The 27,871-nt window shown below is 45.0% G+C and overlaps 1 protein-coding gene across 2 annotated transcripts in view; it reads left to right on the plus strand.

The window, feature by feature from the left end:
- Nucleotides 1-27,871, plus strand: part of DPYSL2 (dihydropyrimidinase like 2) — a 191,631-nt gene that overhangs the window by 71,371 nt on the left and 92,389 nt on the right. The window contains exon 1 of one of the 2 annotated variants that reach the window (XM_072638178.1): nucleotides 24,391-24,755. The exons of the other annotated variant lie outside the window; for it this stretch is intronic. Within the exon in view, the coding sequence (XP_072494279.1) occupies nucleotides 24,717-24,755 (39 nt within the window). The 5' untranslated portion in view covers nucleotides 24,391-24,716. Of the gene's footprint in view, nucleotides 1-24,390; nucleotides 24,756-27,871 lie in introns of those variants that run through there. 2 annotated transcript variants of the gene reach the window in all.

A 27,871-nucleotide genomic window follows, 5' to 3' on the forward strand; every position in this document is an offset into this window, starting at 1 on the left:
CTACCAGGGATTCAGTCAGTATGAGTCAAACTGGACCATGAGGAATTGAACCTGGGGCTGGGACTTCATCATCACCCACTCTAGTGTTTGTCATGTGCCAGAGGTGCCCATTCACTGGCCTGAAAGAGATGCCATTGGCTCCACCACCTGGTCTAGTGGATAGAACACAGGCTTTGGATCCAGGAGATCCGAGTTGAAATCCCAAGTGTCCTACTTCTTAACTTTGTGACAATGGGAACATTACTTTATTTCTGGAAGCCTCAGTTTCTTCACCTGAAAAAATGGAGACAATGATGCTTGTAGGACCTGCATATGTCATGAGATTCTTGTGAGGAAAGATGTTTGTGAAATGCAAAGTTCTATAGCAATACAAGCTATTAGGAAGAAAGTGAAGAAACAGGCATTTATGAAACATCTATGCATCAGACACTATGCTGAGCATTTTCCAAATATCCGTTCACTTAATCCTCACAACTCTGGGACTATTATTACCTCATTTTATAGTTATTATTATAATGAATAGAGACTTGATTATGATTTCTCAATTCAAAAAGAATCCTTTATTTTGATTGTTTTAAAACTCTGTTTTTTGATTCAAGAACACCTGGGTTTAAGCTTTGCCTCTGGTAGACACTGGCACTGTGACCCTTTACAAGCCAATTCACTTCTCACTGCCTCAGGTAACCCTTTCATGCTCTAAGCTACAGGTAAGCTGCTGATCCTCATTGGTGTGTGGGGTTTCTTCCCTGGGGTTCCCCCAGATGGATGAAATCACAATTGAAGATCCCCATCCCCTAAAGAAAAAACCATCAACATAGATGACTTGATGCTCACCGATCTCATCCTTCTATCACCTTCATCCATTCATCATTCACTGAGGCTGATTCCCACTCCCTCTTTCATATCTCTCCCCCCTTCCCTCTCCAGATCTACTTGTTGACATTTTTTCTTCCTCTGTCAGTTGTTCTTAACCTGTAGTCCACCAAGCCTTGCTAATACTATGCCTTCCATGTTCAGGAGGTGGACTTTATAAATGGTGGTGGCCAAAAGAATTCCTCCCTTGGTAGATGACTTTTTGGTGCTGAGTCTGCTTGAATAATTAAGGCTGGTTCTGGGATGGGGGTTGCATAGCTATCTGTGGGCCTGGACTCAGAGGCTTTATAGCTCATCAGGGCATACCAAAGGCCTGGAGAGGCCAGGGTTACCTTTCCACCATGGTGAGGCATCAAAGCAGGATGTCAGTAGTGTATGAGAGAATTTGTGACTTGCTTTGCATTCATCTAAAAAACCATGAAGCCCTCCCCTCCTCCCTTTTTGTCCTGTAGGCAAATATGGATCTTCCTGCCTCCAAAACCAGCTCTCTATCTATTATCAATCAATCCATCAGTCAGTCAGCAATTATCTCTTAATTACCTACTTGTCAGGCGCTGGGGATGCTGAGACAAAAGTGAAGTCACTCCTGTTACAAGCTTAAATTGATCAGTGGAGGCAACATCTCTCTCTTTCTCTTCCTCCCCCCAATTTATACATGCATGCATGCATACATACACACATATATAGAGAATATATATATATGTATATACCCACACACACACATATATCTATATCTATATCTGTCTATGCAGAGAGAGACAGAGACAGAGACAGAGAAAATGGATGTGTGATTTCATTAGTATAGGGAACTCCCAGTAAGGAAAGCCCCTCTGCTCATGTAGGCTTACACCTTCTCCCCAGCTTATAGCTGTAGAGAGTTGTCTCAGGCATTGAGAGGTTAAATGACTCCCTCAGGGTCACACAGCCAGTGTGTGTCAGAGACAGGACTCGAATTCAGGTCTTCCTGACTTTGAGGTCAGCTTTCTCTCCACTGTGCCATGATGTCATAAAGGGGGTTCACATTTGGGCTATGAGTCTACAATAGATGACCTATGTGATGGCTAGAGTATTGGACTTCCAGTTAGAAAGACCTGAGTTTGAATCCCACCTCAGGTACCCTATGCTTATGGCAAATCATTTCCTCATCTCTAAACTGAGGAAGATGAACTTGAAGACTCTGAACACTCTTTCATCTCTAAATTTGTGATTCTATGATCCTGTGACTTTGGAGGTCCCTTTCAGCTCCATGATCCTGGAAGTCTAAGTCCAATTTCCTATCTCTCCTTTTCTCTCTTTGCTTTGGAAAAGAAAATGATATAGAGCTTTCACTGGGCCAGACCCTTGCTGGATGAGGTGTCATGAGCTACAATAATTGATGTTTAGCATGAACTTTGGCTAAGTCAGAGTTACATGGACTATGCTGGTTGATGGCTGGAAGAGAACCAGCTTTATTTTCTGGCTCTCAGCTGAGCTGGGGGGTATTAAGGGGAAGGAGAGCCTTCTGCGTTCATCATCAGTACTCTCTGTCAAGCTGTTTTCTAGAGGATGGTAACAATAGTAATAACCCTGCCATATCTGGGACTTCAGATGACAATGTTCTAATACAAGAGGGTGAGCAAGGCTGTCAACTTCCCAAGCCTTGCCTTCAATGTGTGGTAGATGTGACTTCCAGGAACTTAGCAATTTAAGTTACAAGGGACTTCATGATTTGCCATTCTAAGCCCATTATTTTACAGATAAGGATACCATGGTCAGGAAAGGGAAGTAACTGGCCCAAGGTCAATAGGTGGTAGATGGCAGAACTGGGATTTGGATCCTGGTCATAGGATCATGGACCATAGACTTGGAGCTGGACCCTAACTCAAAGACCATCTAGTATAATCCAATAATTTCATAGATGTGGGAAAGACTGAAGCAGTATGGCATAATGGATAGAGTGCTGGACCTAGGTTCAAATGTCACCACTGACAATTATTAACTTTGTGATTCTGGGCAGGTTATTCACTTGACCTCTCTGGGTCTCAGTTTCTCAGCTGTAAAAAGAAGGGTTTAGACTAAAGTTCCTTCTAGCCCTAACTCCATAATCCCATGCATGAATGGAGGCCCAGAGAGGCTAGACAACTTGCCCAAGTTCACACAGGTAGTCGGTGGTAGGGCCATGATTTGAATCAAGATAATTATTGGCTGGGGGCAAGTTCTGAAATATCCCTGGGTCTCAGTTTCCTCATCTATAAAAGAAAAGGATTGGAATACATAACCTCTGAGGTCTCTTCCAACTCTACAGCTACTGTTCCATGACTCCTAAGCCAGTATTCTTTTCCATGGTGCCATGCTGTTCTGCAATGTCCACAATGTACCCACTGTCATTTCTGCCACCCACTTGCTCCCACCAACACTTGTGGGGGAGCTTTGGAACATTTCTAGCCTTCCCTCCCCCAAAGCTGAAAACAGGAGTTAAATAACTAATGAAGGAAGTGATAAACATATGTTAGGTGCCCACTATGTTCCAGGCATCCGGAGAAGTGCTAGGGGTACAAAAAGAGGTAAAAGACAACCCCTGCCGTCAAGAAGCTCACAATCTAATAGGGGAAAGACAACGTGCAGACAAATATATACAAAGTGTGATAAATATGAGATAAACAGGAAGTAATTAAAAAGAGGAAATTAAGAGGGGTTAGGGAGGTCTTCCTGTAGAATGTGAGATTTTAGTTGGGACTTAAAAGGAAGCCAGTGAAGTTAGTAGGCAGAGTAGAGGAGAAGGAGCACATTCCAAGCATGAGAAACAGCCTGAGCAAATTCCTGGAGCTGAGAGACTGAGAGATGGAGTGTCCAGTTCATGGAACAGCGAGGAGGCCAGTGTCCTGGGATTGAAGAATACGTGTGAGGGAGTAAGATGTAAGGAGGAATGAAAAGACAGAAAGGGTTAGGTTATAAAGAGCCTTGAATGACAAACAGAATTTTGTATTTGATGCTAGAGGCCATAGGGAGCCACTGGAGTTTATTGAGTGGAAGGATGGGAGTGAGATGATTGGACCCAAGTTTTAGGAAAATCACTTCAGTGGCTGAATAAGGCACATATTGGAATAGGGGGAGACTGGAGGCAGGAAGACCAACCAATAGGCTGTTTCAGTCATCAAGATGTGAGGTGAGGAGGGCCTGCACTAGAATGGTGGCAATGTCAGAGAAGAGAAGGGCATATATTTGGAAGATATTGAAAAGGTGAAATAGTCAGGTCCTTGGTAACAGATTAGCTATGAGTGTGAGAGGGAGAAATCTCACATTTCTCCTACTTTCCAAGTCTACGTACAGGGGTGGGGAACCTTCGACTTTGAGACCATGTGTGACCCTCCAGTCCTCAAGGGCAGCCCTTTGATTGAATCTAAACTCACAGAACAAATTCCCTGAATAAAAGGATTTGTTCTGTGAAACTTGTACTCAGGCAAGAGGACCTAGAAGGCTACATGTGGCCTTGAGGCCATAGGTTCCCCATCCCTGCACTGGGAGGATGGCATTGTCTTCTACGGTAACAGGGAAGGTAGGAGGAGGAGGTTCTGGGGGAAAGGTAACTATGTCTGTTTTGGACATATTGAATTGAAGATGTCTCCTGGACATCCATTTTGAAATGTCTAAAAGGCAGTTGGAGATGTGAGATTGAAGGCCAGCAAGGAGATTGGGACAGAAAAAGTAGATCTGAGAATCATCAGCTTAGAGATGGTAATTAAATCCAGAGAAGGTGATAAGATCGTCAACTGAAATAGTATAGAGGGAGAAGAGAAGAGGGCCCAGGACAGAGCCCTGAGGAACATTGTATGTTTAGAGAGCATGAGCTGGAGGAGGATCCAGTGAGAAAGACAGAGGAGCAGTCAAGCAGGAAGGGGGGGGGGGGGGGGAGAGAGAGAGAGACAGACAGACAGACAGAGACAGAGAGACAGAGCCAGAGAGACAAAGACAGAGGGAGAGAGAGAAAGAAAGACAGAGACAGAGAGAAAGACAGAGACAGAGAGAGAGAGACAGAGAGAGAGAGACAGAGAGAGAGAGAGAGAGACAGAGACAGAGAGACAGAGAGACAGAGAGACAGAGAGAGAGAATATCAAGGAGGAGGGAGTGACCAGCAGTGTCAAAGAGTGCAGAGAGGTCCAGGAGAATGAAGATGGAGAAAAGGCCATTGGATGTGGCTACTAAGAAATAATTAGTGACTTTGGAAAGATCAATTTCAGTGAACTGATAAGGTTGGGAGCTAGGTTGTAAGGGGTTAAGAAGAGAGTGAGGAACCACTTTTTGTAGATGGCCTTTTGGTCACAAACAGAAGAGATGTAGGATGATTAGTGGGGATGGAAAGATCAAGTGGGGATTTTTTTTAATAATGGGAGAGATACTGGCATGTTTGCGGGTAGTAGATAATGAGCCAATAGAAAGGGAGAAATTGAAAATAAGTAAAAGAGTGTGATGACAGAGGGGTAATCTGATGGAGGACATAGGACGGAATGGGGTCACTTGAGCAGTTGCCTTTATAAGGAGTTTCATGTGAAACAGTGATGGAGGAGATGGAGAACACAGTGGCAGAAGGCACCTGAGTGATGGGAGATGGGGAAGAGGGAAGAACAAATTCATGGCAAATGGCCTACATTTGTTTTTCTGCAAAAGAAGGTGAAAGAGTGGGGACAGGGAAGTTTGAGGAAAGAGGAAAAGGTTTGGAAGAGCATCTGTGGAGAGTGAGTTTATGAGGGAGGCATAGTACTGCCTAGCAGCAGTGAGGGCCCACTTGAGTTTATGGAACATGGATTGGTAGTGAACTCAGAATGGTTGCCTGATTTTCTCCATCTGCGTTCAGCAGTATGTATGTAGGAATGAAGGTAACGAATGGTGAGAGTCATCTAAGACTGAGGCTTAGCTGGACATAATCATTGATATGATTGGGGTGGGGGTATAGATTAAAGAGAGGAAGACAGTATAGAGTTGAATTGGTTCATCAAGGAGTCAAAATGTGGAGATGAAAGAGCGGCTTGTGCAGGGGAGATGTTCTGGGAGAGAACTGAGGCTTCAAAGGATTGAAAGGTGAAGGGTTATGTAAGGCAACTACCATTCATAATACACCCCAAACCACCCAAATGATTTTAAATCCTACTAGTATTTGTAGGCTAAGGCAGCTTGTTGATAGAATGAATGTCCCCCTTTTCATTAGGAATAGAGCAGTTTAAAGTTGGCCAAGGGCTTTTACCTACATTGTGACATTTGATTTTTGCAATGACCCTTTGAATTAAACACAATATCTAACAGATGGTTATATTTCCCATTTTACATTTGAGGAACTAAGTGATTTGAGAAGTTCAAAGAAATAAAATGACTTGTTTAGGGTCACACAGCTAAAAAGTTCTAGAGGCAGGATTTGAACTCAGGTCTTCTTCACTCCTAGTCCAAGATAAAACAAGATATTTTAATTCCACATATGTGGAAACCAAGGCTCATAGAAGTTGCGACTTGCCCATGGTGGAGATGAGATTCAAACCCAGGTGCCTCACACTGTGCTACCTGACAAGAAATCTGTTTAGGAAAGTAGCAATGTGGCATTAAGAGGACAGGATGCCCTTTTGCCTTCTCTGCACACCTTGACCTCCAGTCCCCTTAGCTTGCTGCCCTTGAGTCTTGGACTTCTCCAACAGGATGGCATGCTTGGCACTTTGACAGTATGGTATGATGAGAAGTGTGCTGGAACTAGGGACAGAGTCCTTGAGTTTAAATCCCAACCCTGCCACTCTCTGTGTATTCTTGGCCAGGCCACTTAACCTCTCTGGCCCTCAGTTTCTCAATCTGTAAAATGTAAGAAGTTAGCCTGGATTGATCCAGCTGTGGATCTAGGATCTGTGAAATTCCCAAGCCCTCTGGGTATTGGGGGTACTTGGAAGGAGCTGGAAGAAGGATGAAAGGGCCAGATCTGCCACCCAGTGGCAGGTGGAATATGGAAGGGGGAGACATAGTCAGCTGGGGACTGTGGGCTTAGCGCTCAGCACATCCTTAACTTGTCGATCAAAGTCAGGGAGGCAAATGTAAGTTTGATGTCAGGAAAGAATTCCTAATGATGACAGCTAGCCCAAAGTGGAAGTGACCATCTTGGGATATGGGGGCTCCCCTCCCTGAAGGTCTCCATGCAGAGGCTGGAGGCCCATTGGTTGGTGGAGAATCCTTCCTATTCAGATAGTACTAAGTAGAACCAAATTCTCTTTCAATTCTCAGATTCTGTGATTTTCTGCTAACATGTGGAAGTTTCTAGAAGGCAGCTTTAGCTCTATATCAGTTAAAACATGCTACCAATCGGTGCTCTCTGAAAGGAGGAAGCGGTGAGAGGCAATGTATGTGTTTAGTCCTTTGTGAACTTAAAAATATTATATGAACGTAAGTTACTGTTGTTATTCTAGGAAGACAGGATTCCAATTTAGGCAAGGAATGAAATCGACGACAGGGCTCAACTTCCTTCGCTCTGAGCCCCTCTGATTCTGTGCTTTTGTGAATGGACAGGAGAACTCTGAGACCCTCAGCTGAGATCAAGGCCATGGCTGGAATCCAACAGGCACTGAACCTACAGGGAATCCAGGGCAAGGGCAGAGTCAGAATCTTTTGAGGGGTTACAGAATAATGTGGAGCCAGTCATGCTCTTGGCGTGGGCTGACAGATCTGACATTAAAGGGATCTCACTTCCTGAGGGGCCTTGGGCTCTGCTGGAGGATCAGGAGGGGTGTTGGCTGCTCTCTCTGCCTCTGCGGCCCCAGGATCTTGAACTGGACTTCAGAGGCCACCTGATTTTCTTCCATTATTTTAGAGGTGAGGAACTATTGTATATATACTTATACATACACACACACACACACACACACACACACACACACATATATGAAGAGAGAGAGAGAGAGAGAGAGAGAGAGAGAGAGAGAGAGAGAGAGAGAGAGAGAGAGAGAGAGAGAGAGAGAGAGAGGAACTGGTGGAACTGATCTTTACTTCCAATCCAGCATGCTTTCTATTGTCCTAGGCTTGAGGCAGCTGGGGGTGGAGTGGGCTCCCTGGGGACAGGACACTCTGAATCAAGCCTTCTATTTTCTGATATATTCCTGTAGTGGAGGGCAGGGTGGGTGATCTCAGAGAGTATTATGGAAAGGATCAGGGAGTCTGGGCTCTGATGTGACAAAAGATCTAAACCTTTCTATAGATTTTTATATAGACAGACAATTCAAATCTATCTCTATATCCAAGGCTGTCCCAGGAGATGTTGCAAATGCATGCTTTAATAGGGCCATATCGTGGAATCATGTTACAGTTGAGACTTTGTTAAAATGATATTTCCTAGTAGCTAATAATGGGTGGCTGAAGTCCAAGGTAAGATCATAGATTTAAAGCTTGAGAAGACTGTAGAGGCCAGCTAGTCCAGCCATCTCATTTTACAGAAGAGTAAACTGAGGCCCAGAGTCACAGTGGCAGAGCAAGGAGCCTTGCTAAGGGGGGCAGAGGGGATGGGAAGGGGTATCATGTTATAACAAGGTTCCAGAAAAGAATTTTGAGCTCACTTAGGAAAGCAGAGGATTTATTTCTTTGCATGTTCACAGTAATAACTGCTGTGCTCTTCAGACCACTCTTTAGATCTTCTCCTATAACTGATAACTTTGTCACCATCGGATATTATTAATTTTACTTAAAAAAACAACAGCCACAAACCCCAAACCTAGTGGAACATTTGACCCAATCTAAGCAGGTGCTCTGGGCCTGCTTTGGTTTGATTTTAAAGAATATTTAGTTTCTTACCTGAATGAGGTTAACTCTGGGTTGTCTAGTAGAGGTCCTTAGGGGACCTGCTCTAATGATTAGGTTAGAAATGACGTGATGAACACAGTCAGGGGCTTGAATGTCCTATTTCTTCCTATTGTGAGAGATCTACAATCTCTTTTTCAAACAGAGTTTATACTCTTTATCTAAAGGGAGTCTGAATGTTCTCAGATGTTGCACCAGGACCAGGTCCTCAGATTGCTGGTCATCTACAAGGTAGAAGGGTCAGTGAATCTCCAGCCTAGATTTGACTTGGAGAACTACTGAATTTCAGGCTTCTGTTCCAACATCCAAAGTAATGTCTGTCTTGCTTGGCACTGCAATGATGTGGCATGCCACCCACCCCATGCAAATAACTGGTGTAACACCAAGAGGATAAATTGCAAGTAGAATAGTTCATCATCTGTTAGAACAAACATCTGGATTCCCTCAGAGTTCATTAAAGGCTAGCACAAAAGACGGCTATTTTACAACTCATCAGAGGCTCATGAATTTGCACTAACTGGAGGCAGGTGGGAGAGGTGATGAGCATCCTAAGTCTATGAAAAATCACAATTCTATAGACTATCCCCTCCCCCCACCCAGCATCAGGCAGTTTCAAGGCTTTCAGGCCATGCAACCATTTCTACTGGACTGAGTGTTAGTAGTGCAAAATTGTGACAGCCAGCATTTCAATAGCTCTTTAAAGTTTGTAAAGCATGTTACCAACATTGCCTCTTTGGATCCTTACAACTGTGGCAAAGTGGATGCTATGATTATCCCCACTTTTCAGATGAGAAATTGAAGGATGAGCAAGGGAAGAAGGTGACTTGCTCATGGTCATACAGGCAGGATTCGAACTTGGGTCTTCCTGACTCCAGGTTCCATACTCTATCCACTGCCTGAGCTGCAGAGTGACTAATGAAGAACAGGATTTAACTCTCTCCTCAGAGATTTATTAATTGTATGATCCTGGGCAAGTCACAATCTCTCTGTCTCATTTTCCTCACTAACATCTTATTCCCCATGTGATTTTTGAACCGTAAATGAGATAATAAGTATGCAAAGCCCTTTACCAGCATAAAACACTATACCTAAATTAACTTTGATTATTATCCTTCCTTAAGGACTACACAAGGGGTTGTCATTAGTACATGAATTGTGGGTAAACTGGTGTTTCTAAAGTGCATGAAAATGCTTTGCTCCTAGGTAGAGTCTCTCTGTTATTTTGACTTGTTTATCTTGGTGTGTGGAGGATGCCCTTTTCCACAGAGAACCCTGCCCTGGTCTGAATGATCATAGATTCTGAATGAATGGGGTCCAAATTAATGAGGTTTTACTGTATTTTCACAGGTCTGGTGCAGCACAGTGTCCAGCAATGAAGTGTGGGTTTGGAATGGAGGGTCACAGTTGCAGTGATCACGGCTACTGGGTACTCTTTTAAAGTCTTGTACCAAATCATGCTTTCCCTTGAATGTTAGAGCCCATAGCCTTTTGATTCCAGTTTTATTCTCATTGGGGGAAGGAATGTGGTCTCTGGAAATTTTATTCTCACTGCTTGGAGCCCTGATAACATGCCACCATCAGATGTGGTTCATTCACCTGGTTGGTGAATTTTTCATAAATTAAGAAAGGAGACAAGAAGCATGCTTGGGAGTTTTTTTACTACTTGGTGGCTTGTCTGCTCCAACATCCAGGTAGGTGAAGGCAGAAAGCTTTCTCTAGGCTTTTATGAATCTCTGGCCCTGAGTGAGGAGACCTGGGACTGAATCTTGGCTCTGACACTTTCTAGCTGTGTGACTTTAGGCAGGTAACAACTCTTCTGACCTTGTTTCCTTATTTGTAAAAGAGGCATTATAATTTTGGCATTGCCTCCCTCATGGGGGCATTGTGAGCCTTTAAATATGTTACAGTGGAAAGAAAACATATTGGCTTTAGAGTCCAAGAACCTGAGTTCAAATCCTATCTTCCTACTGTGTGACCTTGGGCAAGTGTCATAACCTCTTATGTTTTCTGTTTCCTTATCTGGAAAATGTCGTGGCTTAGATGGCTTCTGAAGTCTTCAGACTGTGATTCTAGGATCCTAGGCTTTAGAAGATGAAATTCTTTTCTTCCTTCACTTGCTCCTCTCTGTAGGACGAGTTTTGTACATAGAAAACAAGAGAGAATCTGTTTTTATCATGAGATTTTAGGGACTATCCTTTGCTTAAGGTTTTATCTGGCTCCCAAAGCTCCTTTCCCCACATACCTGCCAGGTTTTCCAAAATTCCACTGAGATTAATTAATTGTGATTAATTTCTTTGGGCTAACCACTGGTGTCTTTAAAACTGCAAGTGTTCCTGGGAAAGGGTCATACAGGAAGCCATTGTTGGTTATTTCAGTTTCTCAGATTGCCCCTGGGGAAACCTAGCTGACAACTGGCCCCTGAAGGGAACAGCAATTTGTAAGACAGAGGTGGGAGGATGGGGAGAAGGATGGAAGATAAAGAAATCATGGAGCATGAGGCTTTGCCCAAGGAAGGTCATTCTAGGGAGGTTACCTTAGCTGGCTATTTTATCTCTTTGTGCCTCAGTTTCTCCCTCTGCAAAATACTTGCCTTGCCTGATCCCATGGAGGACATTTGAAGGTCATGGAATCTTGGCACTGGAAGATCATAGGAATTGTAAATCACTTAATTAAGCTCCTTCATTTTCTTGAGGAGGAACCAGAGGCTAGAAAGATGAATTGGTAGCAACAGACCTGCTGAGTCTTGAACCTAGGTCTCCAGAGAGTTATTTCCAAGTTCTTTTCAGGTTACTCCGCTGCTTAGGAAAGTATTTTGCATGCTGTAAAGTGCTCAACAAGCTTAAAGTGTCATGAATTATCCTTATTACAAAACTAGTGGAGGGGTGTGTGGAGGGGAATGACTAACACACTGGACTTGGAGTCAGGAAGACCTGGGTTACCCTGGGCAAGTTTCTCAACCTCTGTGGGCATGGAGTTCCTTGGACTTTATCTACAAAATTGCAAATGGGTTACAATGCATTGGTAGAGGCCATTTTCACCTTCAGATAACAAAGAATCATAGGTCTAGCCACCTAGGCTCCCAAAGTGGGTTATACCACCCTCTGGTGGGGTGCTGGAATGACAGGGATGGTGGTAATAGTAGTCTTGAGTGCAATTGATGGGGAGTGGGAGTATAGTTGAATAAAAATAAGAGGATGGTGGAAGCATAAGAAGAGAAAAAACTTTTGAAAAACCATTTGTACATGTTCCAACTGTTGCATAACAGAGTTAAAGTCATAATGATTACATTGTTTTCCAAATAAACACACAAAATGCAAGTTATAACCAATCAATGGTCAAGACCTCTGACAGGACTTAACAAGCAAGTGTTGGCAGGTAAGTCTGTCATGCATTGACAGGAAGTCAAGAATGCACAGGCAGGAATATATACGTGTAATGGCTTTTTTACAATATGATACTAAACAGCTACATGATACAATATTGCATCATCAAAATTTCAAGGCAGAGAAAAACCTACAAATTTACAACAAATTATTAAATTTAAGATACATCATTAAAAAAATATATTTCACATATTTTTTGAAATGATGCAAATTTAAAAAAAAAATTAAAGGGTTAAAGAAAGTAGATTTCCAGGAGGGTGCTGAGTAATTGTCTTTTTGAAAAGTGGATGGTAGGCTCTGGTCTAGAGCTATAGGGAACTGGAGAAGTCACTGAATCTAACCTCTTCTTTCTGCAGAGGAAGAAACTGAGGCAAACAGAGGATAAATTACTTGTCAGGGTCATATAGCTAGGAGTCTAGGGTAGGATTTGAACATAGATCTTCCTGATTCTAAGGCCCGACCCATTTAGTGTCAAACTCAAATACAAATGCCACTAACCCTTGCATAAGGATCCCTGCAGGCTTAGAAAACCATGTATTCAGGTTTTATCTCTGTTGCATTGTATTTTGATTTATTCTGTTAAATATTTCTCAATTACATTTGAATCTGGTTTGGGCAGCACTCTGGAGTGTTGGGGACCACTTGGTGCCGTCTCCCTCTTAGTTGCCCAGCTGATGAGGTACATATGGCATCATAGAACAGGGCCATCTGAAGAGGGAAGCAAAAGACCCCAAAAGGAAACAGGTCAACGGATCATTGTTTTGATCTGGATCTGCGATTTCTTTGGTCTAGGGAACCAATGATGAGAAAATGCCTGCCAATTTTGGTGAGCACTTGGCCTGCACCTTCTAGTCTAAGAGAATTGTCTGGAGTCCCTGGCAGGTTAAGTAACACACCCAGAATCGTACAGTCAGTATGTGTCAGGGACAGGACTTGAACCTGGGGCTTTCTGACTGCAAGGCTGGTTCACCATCTACTAAGCCACGGTGATCTCAATGTATCACTTTAGGGTCTGCAAAATGCTGCATGTATATGCTCTTATTTGATACGCAGGGCCCATTGGACAGATTTCTCCTGTTTCACAGCTTTACCTGACGTGGACCCATCTTGTCAAGTCCAAGGTTGGAAAGGGACTTGCTCAAGGTCATACTAGTAATAAGCAACAGAGCCAGGATTTGAAGGTGACTCCTTGGATTCAAATCCAATGGTCTGTTTTTGATATAGAAGTGCTTCCCGTGAAAAAAACAATTCCCTGCCTCATTGGTCCATCAACAAAGGTCAGGCAGGAAATCATTCAACAAGAACTGATTAAGTAAGTGCTTACTTTGTGCCAAGCACTAAGTCCTGAGAACACAAAGAAACATAAGAACATAGTCTCTGCCCACAAGGAACTCACATTCTAAAGAAATAGATGTCATGCAAATAACTGAGTACATGCATACATACATACATATGCATATATGTGCATGTGTGTGTATATATGTATGTATGTATATATACACACAATGAAATGGAAGGTAATTTTAGAAGAAAAGCTGGAGTAGTGGGGAAAAGGGAGGGGCAGGAAACACTTACAGAAGGTGGGATTTTAGCTGAATTTTGAAGACAGAGCTGTATCCCATGGGAGCAGGAGTGCCACACCTTAGAGGTTATGAAAAGGAATGATGAGTGATAAGAAGGCCAGGTTTAGAGTTAAAGGATGTAGGCTCAAAACCAGGCTCTCCTGCTACCTATGTGATCCTGCACAAATGACTTGGGCTCTCTGGTCATATTTTCTCATCTGTAAAATGAGGGGGAAGAGCCAGGTCACCTCAGAAATCCCTTCTAGCTTGGAATCAACAATTCTATGACTACAATAAAAATTAAGGAGTATTCTGACAAAAATGTTTATTGGCTAAGAAGCAGAGCCACTGATGATGCAGGAGAGTGGAGAGAGCAGGGGTCTGGGAGCTAGAGAACCTGGTTTAGAATCTCATTTGTGCTGTGTAATACCTCTGTGTACCTGGGCATGCTGTCTTCCTTCTCAGAGATTTAAATGCTTGTCTGGAGTAAGTTGGACCAGATGACCCATAAGGGGAAGAAGGGGGAAGGGAAGAAGAAGGAATTGTGCTAAGAGTGTCACAAATATTTTAAGGTTACTTAAGTTCACTGTGAGGTCACTTCCCATTCTAAATCCTCTGATCTTATCATTCTTTCTTTCCTTTTTCTTTTTCTCTTTCTTTCTCTCTCTTCTTCCTTCCCTCCCTTTTTCTTTCCTCCTCTTCCTTCTTTTCTCTCTTTATTTCCCTCTCTCCCTTCCATTGTTCATTCGTTCGTTCGTTCGTTCCTTCCTTCCTTCCTTCTTTCCTTCCTTCCTTCCTTCCTCCTTTCCATCCTTCTTCCCCTCCCTAGTTTTGTCCACGATCCAAGGTTGAAGAAATGTACAAGAATGCTTTCTGTTACACACCAGAGGGCAGTGTTGAGGCACGCTGACTGGGGGCCCCGAGTGCAGTCTGCCCCTCCCTCTTTAGACAAAGGACACAAATGAATATTTTCCACAATGTGTAAAACAATGACAAAGGCCTGCAAGCTAAAGCAAGTATTCTCTGGGTTTCCTATGCTTCTCCTGAAGTGGTTTACAAGTATTTGGAGATCATCTCCTGGAAGATGGATCTGGCTTGTTCGGTTTGCTTCCAGAGGGCGGAATTTAGAAAAATGGGTTGAAAGTGAAAAGACTCACTGAGGCTCGATTTCCAGAAAAACTACATAACAATTAGAGCTCTCCACCTCAAAGGATCCTGACCTTCTGCTTCCTTGGAGATCTTCCTTCAAACAAAGGCTGGAGTACCAGTTGTGGAGATTCTTGTTCAGGTCTGGGTTGGATGAAATGCTTCCTGAGCTCCCTTCAAACTCTGAAAAAGTCTGAATTATAGAAAAGAGAGGCTAGGTTATACCTCAGTTTATGACACTGAAACTTAGAAGCTTATTTTGGTTTTGTGTCTTGGGAGAGATGCAGTATAGTGTAATGAACAAGGAGGCTTGCCTTGGAGTCAAGAGGGCTCTCCATTCAAGCTCTGTCTCAGATCCATACCAGCTCTATAACAAGGGCCAAGCTCTTTACCCTTTTAGAGCCTCACACCCCTCTTTTCCACTTTAAGTTCTAGTCCAGTTGACAATCTTCATTGTTGGAAGGAATTTTGATATTAGGACTTCTCACTGTGTTCACAGGTCTGGACTATCCTTCTTTTCTCATCTTTTCCCTCTTAAAATTGTGCTTTGATAGTGTTCAATGTTTAAAAAAGGAGAAAGAAAAAGTTCCAAATGAGCCCTTGGTTACCAATGTTTCACATGATAAAATACACAAGTATATGAAGTTCAGGTTGAAAAATTAATTTGATGCTGGGAATTTGTGCTGTTTACTCTCTATATCTTATGAGAATAGGGAGGCAGGTGAGGCTGATCCATTTCATTTTATTCTCCTCTCTTGGTCTTTCACAAAAAAACACATTTGATGGTTTCAGAAGCCTGGAAAATACTTCACTTGGAAAATAGCCACTAATCTTGATTCTGAGTCAGATTTTGCTTCCAACTTTATATTCTGGTCCAGATTTCGTGACAACTTGCTCGCGTGTGTTCTTTTAGAAGAAACCCTAGATTGATGACGGTGGTTCTTTCTGAGGTATTGCATAGGAGACAAGTCCAACCTTTGCTATGTACTGCTTGAGTGACCCTGGGCTTGTTACTTAACCTGGCAATTCTCTAGGCAACTCTGGAAGACTAAACATTGCAGAGCAGGTAAACACTGTACTGGTAGAGGGATCCACTTTGCCAGAGTTCTCTGTAGCAATGAAATCATATGTTCAGATCTCTTCCTCCCCTCCCCCCCAAAAAAATCAAGAAAAGGATGGCAGAGAGGAAGGAAAGGAGAGAGAAGGGTAGGAGAAAAGGCAGAATAAAGAAAAAATGAAAGGAAAGAAAGAAGGAGGGAGGGAGAAAGAAAGGCAGAAAAGGAAAGAGGAAAAGAAAAAAGAAAGGAGGAAGGGATGAAGGAAGGAAAGATGGAAGAGAATCTGTTGTGGGTAGGAAACATAGGTCTAGGTAAGCAAGATACTATGACCTTTAGTGCCAGAAAAGATCTTAGAGGTCATCAAGTCTCAAGACCCACTCCCCTCACTTTATAATTGAGGAAAATGAGGCACAGAGAAGTTGTGACTTGCCTAGGATCATACCTAGTAAGTACCTGATGTGTGGAATATGAACCCAAATTTTTCTGACTCCAAGGCAGTACATAATGTCAATCCACTACGCAATAAATGCCAACCTCCTCATTTTGAAGATAAGAAACTGAAGATGAGGCATGGAATGTGACTTGCCTAAGGTGACTCAGATAATAAATAGCAGATCCAGGGTCTGAACCTAGGTTCAGTTGTATTGGCCCCTGCTCTTGGGTATTTTTTGGAAATTTGGGGTCCAAGAATAGGTGACATTTTTCTGTCTTTCTCTACAGAAAAAAACGGAACTATTTGAGGCTCAAATGTCCTAAGCTATGCCCTTGGCTTTTGGCAAAGCAGACATCAGATCTTTTTCTTTGCTGTTGCATTAATTTTAAACTCTCTTGGCAGCATCCAAAACCACCCAGAGTCTCAAATAGCAGCAATTGTGGGCTTTTAAAAAATATCATTATTTTTATTTTAGCTCTCTTCCAGATGTAAACCTAAACCTTCCTGATTACATTTCCTGCTCAGGTGTCTGGAATTTGATAGACTGTCCATTAGTACTAACAGCATAAAAACCTTGCCCTTAGCACTTCAGAGAGCCCTTATAAGCTAGAGAGGTAGCAATGGTCTCCCTTGTTTTACAAAGGGGAAAACAGAGGGATTGAGGGTGTGATTTACTGGAAACAAGAGACTGAACCAAGCTGTTACTGTCTCTGCCAGCATGAGATCACATGGTTGGGTGCAAAGGCAGTAGAGGGCAATGGCACATAATGTAATACTGAGCAAGGTAGTTAAATAGCAACATTGCTGATACATTATAACTGAATCCTATCATAAATGTTGTTAACTGCTACATCTAGCCTTTTCTCAGAATTTGTAACATTCTTATGGAACTAACTTCCCCTCCTAAGATTGTATAAGACCTGCCTCCCTTGCCCAAGTGCTGATGGTCATTCAACAAGACTGGTTTCAATTGTTTTTGCCTATTATTGTCTACCAGGACCAAACTGGGAAGAACAAGAGGAAATTGCAAAGAGGTACCTTTAGGTTCCAAGCCAGGACAGGCTTTTTAGCCATTAGAGCAAAATGGGTTGCTTTGAGAAGTGGTGGGTTCTCCATCATTGGAGGTCTTCAAGGAAATAGGGGATGACTGCTTACTGAATATATTATAGAGGAAGCTCTTGTTCAGATCTGGGTTGGACTGCATGGTCTCTGAGATTCCTTCCATCTGTTCTTCTGAGTAGCAGTCTTAGAATGAGAGAACTTTGATGCTAAAAGGGACTTTAGAAGTCATCTAGTCTGGTCCCCTGTAGCAGCAAATGATCATAGATCTAGGGCCAGAAGGGACTTTAAAGGTCATCTAATCCAGCTTCCATTTACAGATAAGAAAGCTGAGACCTAGGGATAAGAAGGAGATTTCCACTGAGATCACATAGCAGAGCCAGGTCTAGGATCCAGGTCTGACTCCCAGTCTGTGGATTCTCTCTTTTATAGCAAGCTGTCTCTTTCTTTTCTTTTCTTTCTTTTTTCTTTCTTTCTTTCTTTCTTTCTTTCTTTCTTTCTTTCTTTCTTTCTTTCTTTCTTTCTTTCTTTCTTTCTTTCTTTCTTTCTTTCTTTCTTTCTTTCTTTCTTTCTTTCTTTCCTTCCTTCCTTCCTTCCTTCCTTCCTTCCTTCCTTCCTTCCTTCCTTCCTTCCTTCCTTCCTTTCCTTCTTTCTTTCTCACAATGCAAAACAGACTTTAGTCAGTCAGTGTATGAACTGGAAATTCTTTTCCATTTGAAAGGTAGGATTGGGGGCTGGGAGTGAGTGAGCAGAAATCACTGGGAGAATCTGGACCATAGTCTGCCTAGAGAAAGCCAGGGAGACTCCCTTGAATCCTTTCATTTCTAGACAGGGCATTAGTCAAGAATCTGGATTAAGTAGCTAATGGGGTTTAAGTAATTCAGACTCAGTCCCCCTTTGGAGCTCCTGGTTTTTGATGCTTGAAGGATCTGGATTTCATTGGGGTAGTTTATTCCACCACAGGTATGAAAAGCCTTCCTATCTATCTATAATCTATCTATCTATCTATCTATCTATCTATCTATCTATCTATCTATCATCTATCTATCTGTATATAAGTATGTGTATATGTGTACATACATATTCCATAAGATACTATGTTCAAAACATTCCTCCACAGCAGGACTTCCCTCTGCTGATGAGTCTCTCTGACCTTAGCTAGGGCGGTCCTAGGATCATTGATCCAGAAGTGGAAGGGAATCTACAAACCATTTAGTCCATTCTCCTCTGTACCCATTTTGCAGATGGTAAGAAACAGGTCCAGAAAGATTGAGTGATTTATCCCGGGTCACACTGGTAGTGATAGGGGCAGGAATTGGCTTCAAACCCAGTGCCCTTTCTACCACTCTGTTCCTCTGACAACATTTCTAACAGATGTCTCTCCAAATTGCCGTTTCTAAAGCACAGACCTGACATGCTTTTCTCCTATTCAGTAAGTTTCAGTGGTTTTCTATTGTCTTTAACATAAAATCAGTTGGCCTGTCAAGCTCTTTACTGTCTGGTTCTATTCTGTTTCTCTAGGCTGGCTTCACATTAGAACCTTTTATACACTCTCCATTTCAGTCAAGTACGTTTCCTTTCTCCAAGGTCCTTTTCCCAAACAACATCCCATGTCTGACCTCCCTTCCTTTGTACAGGGAACCCTCATTTCTTGGACCCTCTCCCTTGTCACTTCTACCTCTCCCTCGAGGCTCAGTTCAAGTGCTCCTTGCTGCACATAGGCCTTTCATATCCCACCAGCTTCATCATAAAAATCTAACATTGGAAATGCAATCATCATGGTATGGTGGAAAGGAAACTGAGCCTGGAGTCAGAGGAGCCATGTTCAAATCCTGGGGGAAGTCACTAATCTCTCTGGGCTTCAATTTCCTCATCTATAAAATGAGGAGATTGGACTGGATGTCTTTTGAAGTCCCTCCCAGCTCCAGATCCATGATCCCTTGGTCTCTGAGGTCATCTAGTTTAAAGCCCTGATTGTACAGTTCAAGAACCTAGGGTTAGGAAGTGATTTGCCCAAGGCAATAAACAACAGACCTGGGAGTCAAACAGATGTCTTATCGGTAATTGTGTGTCCGACTCTTCATGACCCTCTTTGGGACTTTCTTGGCAAAGATACAGGAGTGTTTGTCATTTCCTTCTCCAGCTCACTTAACAGATAAGGAAGCTGAGGCGAACAGAATTAAGTGACTTGTCCAGGGTCACATTGCTAGTAAGTGTCAGAGGCCAGATTTGAACTCAGGTCTTCCTGACTCCAGGCCTGGCCTTCTAGCCACTGTGCCACCTAGAGGCCTCTCCCCCAAATTATTTGTACTTATTTAGCATATATTTATCTGTATGGATATTCCCTTCACCCATTAAAATGCAAGTTCCTTGGGGTCAGGAACTATTCATTTTTTGTCTTTGTATCTCCATCAGTTAGCATAGCTGTCTGGCACACAGTAGGTGCTTAAGAAATACTTGCTGGATTGGATTGGATCACAGATGCTGCATTCCTATAGCTTAAACCTTTCCAGGTTGGTAGGATTTTCTCAAGTTTGATCTCCATTGGCATATCTGGAACCTGGGCTCACCTCCATGACACAATGAGGTACAGAAGTGCCTGAGTGGAGGGATTAAATTCAATAACCACTTATTAACCATTTATTGAGAGGTAATGTGATAGAATGGTTGGAGAACCCTGACAGGCTCCAAAAGTCCGGAAATCAAGGCATCCCTAAAAAAACTGCCTAGCCACACGATCATAAATATGTTCCTGGATCAGTAAAGTAAACTGAAGAGGGAGAGGAGAGAAGCCTAATGGAGGATTTGGGAATCAGGGAAGGCTTATAGTAAAAAGAATCATCTGAACTGAGCCTTATTGGCTCCATGTTCTCCTCTCTGATAGTCCCTTCCTCACACAGCTCCTTGAGCCTGCTCATTAGTTTTTGACCTCTAACCTGTCCAAGCTAGGTCACAACCCTTATCACCTAGGAATATGGACAACAGAACCTTCTTACTTCCCACAGTGAGGATTTAAGCAGTTGAGGTCATGTTTGAGCTCATTGTAGGCAAGCAGAACAGCATATGCAAAGGTGTGGAGGTAGGAAATGGAATTCTAAGGACAAGAATAACTAGCAATCTAGTTTGGTTCCAGTGAAAAATGTTTGAAGGAATAATATAGAAAAATCCAGAAGAGAACATGCTAATTAGACTCTGTAAATAGAAACCATCTAGGCTTTGAAAATGCAAAAGATGCTATCAGGATTGATGGAAACTTTCCATTATGCACAATTTGCATGTGACAGTTGACTTGGTTGATGACATTCCTCCCCACCCCCTATGCTTTTAAGAGGACAAAGAGAAAGTAGCACAGGCTGGAAAATCCTCTTATTTTCTCCGGGTGGTGAGGAGGAGCTTTAGGCTTCCTCAGCCCGGGGACTTCGACTCTTGCTTGCTGACAACAGTATCTGCTGACACCAACTCACTACTTTTAGCCCTTCAGTGAAATCTGCAGAGAAATCCAGATGTCAGAGTGGTGGTGGTGGTGGTGGTGGGGAGGGGGGAAGGGGACTCCCATGTTATCTATCAAATCCAGCTTCACAGAACTTGCAGCAATGTATGAGCACGTCCTCCCACCAGGGCCAGCAGCAAAGATACCCTACTGATGAGGTTAATGGTGATTAGAACCCCAAAATACCGATGGTCCAGGTCGTGCTTGAATGAATTCGACTCAAGCCTTCTTAAAGCCAAAGAAAACAAAGTTTATTAAGGATTCGCCTAATTGGGTTGCCTCTTAAGGAGCCTAAGCTTTTGTAACGCTTGTATTCACAAGCAGGCCAGACACAATCCCAGCTAGACAGAGTCTGAGCTGGATTGCATCTGAGCACCTTCATGGAGGCAAGGTGGGACTTAAATACAGAAAAGAGTATAGGAGGGATGGGGGTGGGGGGGATGTCTGGTAGTCCAGGGTGATGGGAGGAGAGGTTTAGGAAGGGTCTTGAGAAGTCCAAGGAGGGTCAAAGGCTGGAAACACCTGGAGGCTATCAGGAGATAGACAGTAGAGGGTTTGGGTGGGAAGCAGGTAGGGCAATCAAGGGATCTTGATAGGGGCAGTATGGGTATGGGGTTGATGGGATCAAGGGTGGGGAGTGCAACAGAGACATGAAATGATAATGAAAAGCCCATGGGCTTCCTGAGACTGCCAGAACAAATGGGAAGATTAGATTTGAGTAAGAAAGGCCAGATTAAGTGGGAAGATTCAAGGGGAGCTCAAGGAGGCTCCCAGAGTCTGAACCTCATCACTACCAGGAAGCAGATCTGAGATAATTCTAGCCAGGGCCAGCTGACCTTCCATCCCTCATATCAAATTCGGACCCTGACCTCCCCTTGGACTTCCTCTCCCTTTCTGACAGAATCCCACCAGGATCATAAGATCATAGAGTTGGAAAGTACCTTAGAGCTCATCTAGTCCAAATTCCTCATTTTACAGATGAGGAAATGGAGGCTGGAGGAAGTGATTTGTCCAAGGTCACAGGTAGTATGAAGCTGAACCAGGATTTCAATCTAAATCTTCTGAGTCCAAATCGTTTTCTTTCTATCACTCCATGCTTCCTGAGATTTGTAGGTATCCTTGTAAAATTACAGAGAATAGTGGCAGTTGGTAAAATTGTCAGGAAAGGGAAGAGAGAATGCTGCTGGGAAAGATGTTTCCTGAGCTTATGACTTATTTAGGGTCTGTCTGCAAAGGTAGGAGTTAAGGGCTTTGCTAATCACTTATTAGCTAATTCAAAGGAGGATTCTGTGTATATGTGTGTGTGTGTGTGTGTGTGTGTGTGTGTGTGTGTGTGTGTGTGTGTGTGTATGTGCTGGGGGAAGACTGAATTTAGTGGAAATCTAGAAAGATTTCATCTGGGGAAGGTTATGCAACAGGCCAGGTCAGGGCAGATGTTCATTATATCCATATTATATATTGTCATTACATTTATATTATTATGTGGATACTATTACCATATCTATACATAGACATGCCTATCTATGTACCAGTCTGTGTATGAGCTGTAACTAGGGCAGGTGACCAGGACTTTTTTTAGGGTGCTGACATCCAAGGGAGTGATATTTAATTCTAGTGAGGACTCCATTCCCTCAGGCTCAGCATCAGGGTTGCAGGACCCTGTCCAGAAATGTCAGGTGAGTTTTCCCTAGTTTAATCCAGCTCTGCTCCTACCCTACTCCCACTTCTATCACCTTCTCCAGAAGCAAACCTCACAGTGGCCATCTTGTGACTTTTATCTGCTGACACCTAGTCACTAAATCAGACTGCCTCACCATCCCCAGTGAGGGAGGAGGATTGAGTTTGGGCTAGACCTACTTATTGTCATACCTTTTCTTCTCCAGGCTCTTTCTTCCCAGCAATGGCAAAATATGTCTTGAATGGCGCCTAAGGTAAAGCCCCCTGAAGCTGCTTCCTAATCTGAGCCACCAGAGGTAGCCATGAAAAAATCTTGGAGTATGGGGGTTCTCCTTTTGACTTTGACTGGGGGTGTGTGTTCCTTTTCTTTGTCTCTTTCCCTAGCTTGCAAACTGGGGAGAATCGTTATTTCCCTTCCTCTTTCCTCAGTCAGCCTGAACCTGGCTCCTTCTCTGTGTCTGTCTTTTGGGTCTGCTGGTGGGAGGATTCATTTATTGTCATTAGATCATTAGAACCTGCTTGAAGTTCGTTGAAAGGTGTGAACAACCACCCTCACCACATCTGCTTCCTACTAAATGACTTTCTTTTGCAGGAGAGGGACCATACAAGTGAGCTTTTGGGAACTGGGGGATTTGTAGAGGGGCTGATAAGAAAGTCCAGCCAGGCTTCCTTCTGTAGGGTCTTTTAGTGTCCTGAGGTCTGACTGCAGGAACAGAGAAGGGACCCAGGTGCTCCAAAAAATCTTAACAGAACGTCCACCCAGATGTAATTGCAAGAATACCAGATTTGGGATCTAGAAACAACTTGCGACTTTCACAGGGGAGAAACTGAAGCCTAAAGCAGGTCTTACCAAGGATACCCAGGTAATAATAAGTATCCGAGGCAGGATTTGGGCCTCCAGCCTCTGACTTAGAAGCTTTTCGTTTCCCTGGTGCCACAAAATCCTGGGATTGCAATCCCATCTAGCTAGTGACCTTAGGTAAGTCACTGCCCCTTCTATAAAAGGCAGGTGGGGGCTCAACGAACCCTAAGGCTCCTTCCAATTAATAACTCTGGGTATGGAAGGGGCTAGTCCAGCATCTCGGGAGAGCTCTGGCTCTGTGTACTGGCCCCCAGTCCTTGGGTTGGGTGGTAGGCATTTCCTGCAACAGCATCTCAAGCCTGCCCTTCCATCCGGGCTGCAGCCCAGCCTCCCCTGGCATGTCTCAATAGGACCTCGCCTTCTTTTATATGCAGCTGCCAAGCAACCGCTGCCTGTTAGCTGGCGCCCCCTCTCCTTCCAGTCTCCCCCATTTTTCACTTTCGGCCTCCTAACTCCCCCCTCCTTGGCATTCGCGGAACAGCCCCGCCCTCCCTGGATGCTCAGTGCGGTCCCCAGAGCTCCGGCCGCAGCATCCCCGCGCACTCGGGGGCTCTCGGCTCCGCAGAGCGCAGGGCGTGGCCGGCTGCTGCATCCCTCCCCCGGCTCGAGCCCCGTCCCTTTCCCGCAGGGCGGCTCTTCCCGCAGGGCGGCTCCGGCTTCGGAAGGGCGGGAGAAGGGCTCGCTCGCTGCGGCCCCTCCTGCAGCCGTCCGCTCCAGCCATTGGCTCTGCGGCAGTCACCCTAGGCGGGGACGGGGACGGCCACCTCCGCGGGGAGGCGTGCGTGCGCGGAGCCCGTTCGCGGCATGCGTTTGTGCCCCAGGGCCACCTGTCCCCTCCCCCCTCCCAGGGCGCTGCAGATGATGCAGCCGCAGCCGCCGCAGCTGGCGCGAGCCCCGCTCCCCGGCCGCCCCCTTCCCGGCCCCGCTGCGCTCCCAGGCCCAGCCCAACGTTGCACCACTCTCCTAGTCATTTGCATATCCCTTACGTCTCAACCAATCAGCTCCCGCCCCAACCGAAGCGGAGGGCTTTTGCCGAGGAGGAAAGGGAGTGGTTGGTGGCGCATGCGCCGCGGAATCCGCCTGGAACTCAGGCTTTTATTGCTGTCTCTTCTCCCGCCCGCCCCCCGCCCCCCAGTCTCTCTCTCTGTTGCTCTCTCTCTCTTTTTTCTGCTCTAAGCCGGGGCTGGGCTTGGAGCAGAGGAAGAAAGAGAGAGACAGACCGCGGGGCTACATTTGCTCCCCGTTTCTGCCTTTGGCTAGCAACCTCAGGACCAGCGTTCGCATTTCTGCATCGTGCAAAGAGCCAGGCTCCTTTCTGGGCACTCCTGGCCATCTGAGCGGGCAGCTCGGACAGATTCTGGTCCCCAAGCGAGAGCGCGATGTCTTATCAGGGGAAGAAAAACATCCCGCGCATCACGGTGAGTCTGGTGTCCGGGGAACCCGAGGCGCTCTTTGTGCAGCCGGAGAAGCGAAGAAATGAGGGAAGGGGGCACGAAGGAAGGGATTAATTAGGATCCCGCCCCAGGATTAATCTGCGAGAGAGCAAAGGCTTTAAACGCGGAGCCTAATTGCATTAAGGTTTCTAACTTTCCTGGCCGAGCTTCCTCTATCCCTACGGCCCTTCGTGGTCAGGGATGCTCCAGCATCAAAGCGGAGGGATGCCCGGCTCAGGGTGCCCAAGCTCCGGTGGGGGCTGCAGTGGGGCAACGTGGGGCCCTGTGCAGGGAGAGATGCGAGGAGCGCTGCCAGCCGGCTCCCCCTCCCAAGAAAAGGTGTCAACCTTCCCCTTCCCCTCCATCCTATTCTCCAGAGAAAAAAGGGTGTGTGTACGGGGCGGGGTGGGTGGTGGGGAGGAAGGCAGAGAAATAATGACCCGAAAAGGGAAGGAGGAAAGCTCAGGGTGCAGAAGGATGAAGGGGAAAATCCCAGAACGAGTATGCAAGAGCTAAAGAAGGATGATGGAGAGCCAGGTCTCTGAGGCTCCCCCCTCCCCCCGCGGCTACATGTTTTTGTTACCTCTCTTTTCTGTCCCTAATTCCCTTTTTTTTTCTCTCCCAGGTTCCTATCAATTCTCTCTTTCTCCTTTTCGACTCTTCTCCCTCTTCTCTTCTCCTCTCCCTACGCATTTCCCCATTTCTTCTTCCTGCTCATCTCCCTCTCTTCTTACCTTTCCTCCCTTACTTGTTTTCTTTCCCCTCTCTTATTTATTTTTCTCCTCCCTCTCTTGGCCTCCTCATCCCCTGTTCTTCCTCTCTCGCCTCTCTCTTTCCCCTTATTTCCTCTTTCTTCCTCCATTTCTCCTCTCCCCCTCATTCTCTTTTCTCCCCCGTCATTCTCTCTCCTCCCTCCTCATTTCTTCTCCTCCTCCTCCTCCTCCATTCTCTCTCTCCTCCCATTCTTTCTCTTCCCCTCCCCAGTCGGTCTCCCCACGATTCTCTCTCTTCTCCTCTCCTGTTCCCTCTCCCTCTCTTTTCTCCCTGGGCTTGGCGCTCTTTCTTCTGGCGCTAGTGATCTGGCGGGGTTCCTGGGTTCCCGAGCTCCCCATCCCTCCCCCGCTTTGCCCCCACTAGTGCGAAGGAAGCTGCCCTCGCTTTGCCTGCCCGCCAGCCCTGGCTCATACAAAGAGGCTTTCGTTGTAACGGCAGCGGCTGGAAGCTGGGGACAGCGCCTAAGTATTTGTCCGGAGGGAATGGCGCTGCTCCCGAGCCTGAACGGAACAGATGGCCCTTGAGCTCCTATCCCCTCCAGCGCCGAAGAAAACAATGATGACAAAGGGTGGGAGGATGCTGCCGCCGCCGCCGCCGCCGCCGCCGCCGCTGCTGCTGCTGCTGGTGGTGGCGGCGGCGGCTGCTCCTGCTCCCCCTCCCCTCCCTTCCCCCTTCCTCTTTTACAAATCATCACAAAAACAAATCCACGTCGAGAGTTTGCAGCCCCCGAGATGAATTTTTGCCCCTACCCCACCCCCATGGTCCTCGCTTGGAAAAATCTTGCCAGCCCTTGTGGTGTGCATCCCTGAGCGAGCTCCCCGGGGGAGGAAAAGAGGGAGAGGGAGGGACGGAGGGAGGGCAGTCATTGTTATGTAACTCTATGTTTTTCTTCACTCCCGACCCAATTCCTGTGTAGGAGGCCGAGGGAAAGGCCTTGGACTGGTCCCCATCGGAAGGATGCTCTGTCGTGGCCCTTTCTCCCTGCAGGGACCTTAGCTCGCCTTTCCAGTCCAGTCTCCCCAGTCGGCCTTGCTCCTCCAACCCAAAGGGCACACCCATCTTCCAGGGAGAAAGGAGGGGGAAAAGAGATGGGGACCAGATGGATGTAAAGATGGAATTTGGGTGTGAGGTCTCTGTAGGCTGGCCTGAGTGTGAACTGCATGCTTCCCTAGTCCAGGGATAGTAATTTCCCGACCTTTCTCCATAGAATGCTTTCTCTCCTGGAAATCATTCAATATCCCTGGAAGAGCTAGAAGTGGAGGGGCTGGTTGGGTGGGTGAAGCTGGGGGGGTATGTGTAGTAGGAGGGGTAGAGAGGTAGACCGGCACCCTATGTAGGGGGTCCTTATAAGTGAGCAAAAGGTATTTTGAAAAGGAAGAGGGGGGGTGGAGAATGACAATTCAATCTAAACACCCTGCTTTAGGAAGAAAATTTTTCTATTTTTCATTAGAAAGCAAAAAAAAAAAAAATCAGACTCCTTCCTCTCTCCACCTTCTCCATCTCCACCCTCCTCCCCAGCTTACCTCCCAATAGCATCTGTAGAATGTATGATCACTGTAGCATGACCAGGCATTACAAGGAAAAGGCCTGCTGAGCTTGGATGACAGGAGCAGGAAGGGACCTCAGAGGTCCAGAGTCTGACCACTTCGATGTCCAGAAACTGAGGCCCAGGAAGTTTAAAAGGTTGCCAAATGACCCCGGGGAGGGGACTCAGCTACTACCTAGTCCAACTCCCTCACTTTACAAATAAGGAAACTGAGGCAAGAGTGGTTCCTCAACAGAATCAGGCCCCAGATAATTAGGAGAGATGGCCATTCTGATACTGCAGTCCCTCAGAGAATGGTTGACCAAAGACATGCTCCAGTGCCATTCCTGGAGGGAAGAGTGAGCCTGAGCTCAAGGGAATCGGTATTTATTTGCTTATTTGACACCTTCTCTGTATTTGCCTTTCTAAAAAGATCAACTAAGAGGCCTGCAATGTGTGTGTATACATATACACACATATATACACACATGTGCATGTAGATATGTATATATACATACATACACACACACCCCTACACATATACATATATGTATGTATCAGTGACCTTATAGCCTGAGAGGAATCTGTGAGAATGGTTCTTGGACTAAAGTGAGTGTACAGAACATTCCTCCCCTCCCCCAAATATGTGTGTTATGTGTGTGTATGTATATATATATATATATATATATATATATATATATATATATATATATATATATATACATATATACACACACATATATTTCAGTGCAAGGAAAGACTACTGGGTTTGATTCCTGGTTCTGCTACTTAACTTACATGT

Source organism: Notamacropus eugenii, chromosome 1 (assembly GCF_028372415.1).
Source record: "Notamacropus eugenii isolate mMacEug1 chromosome 1, mMacEug1.pri_v2, whole genome shotgun sequence".
Lineage (NCBI taxonomy): Eukaryota > Metazoa > Chordata > Mammalia > Diprotodontia > Macropodidae > Notamacropus > Notamacropus eugenii.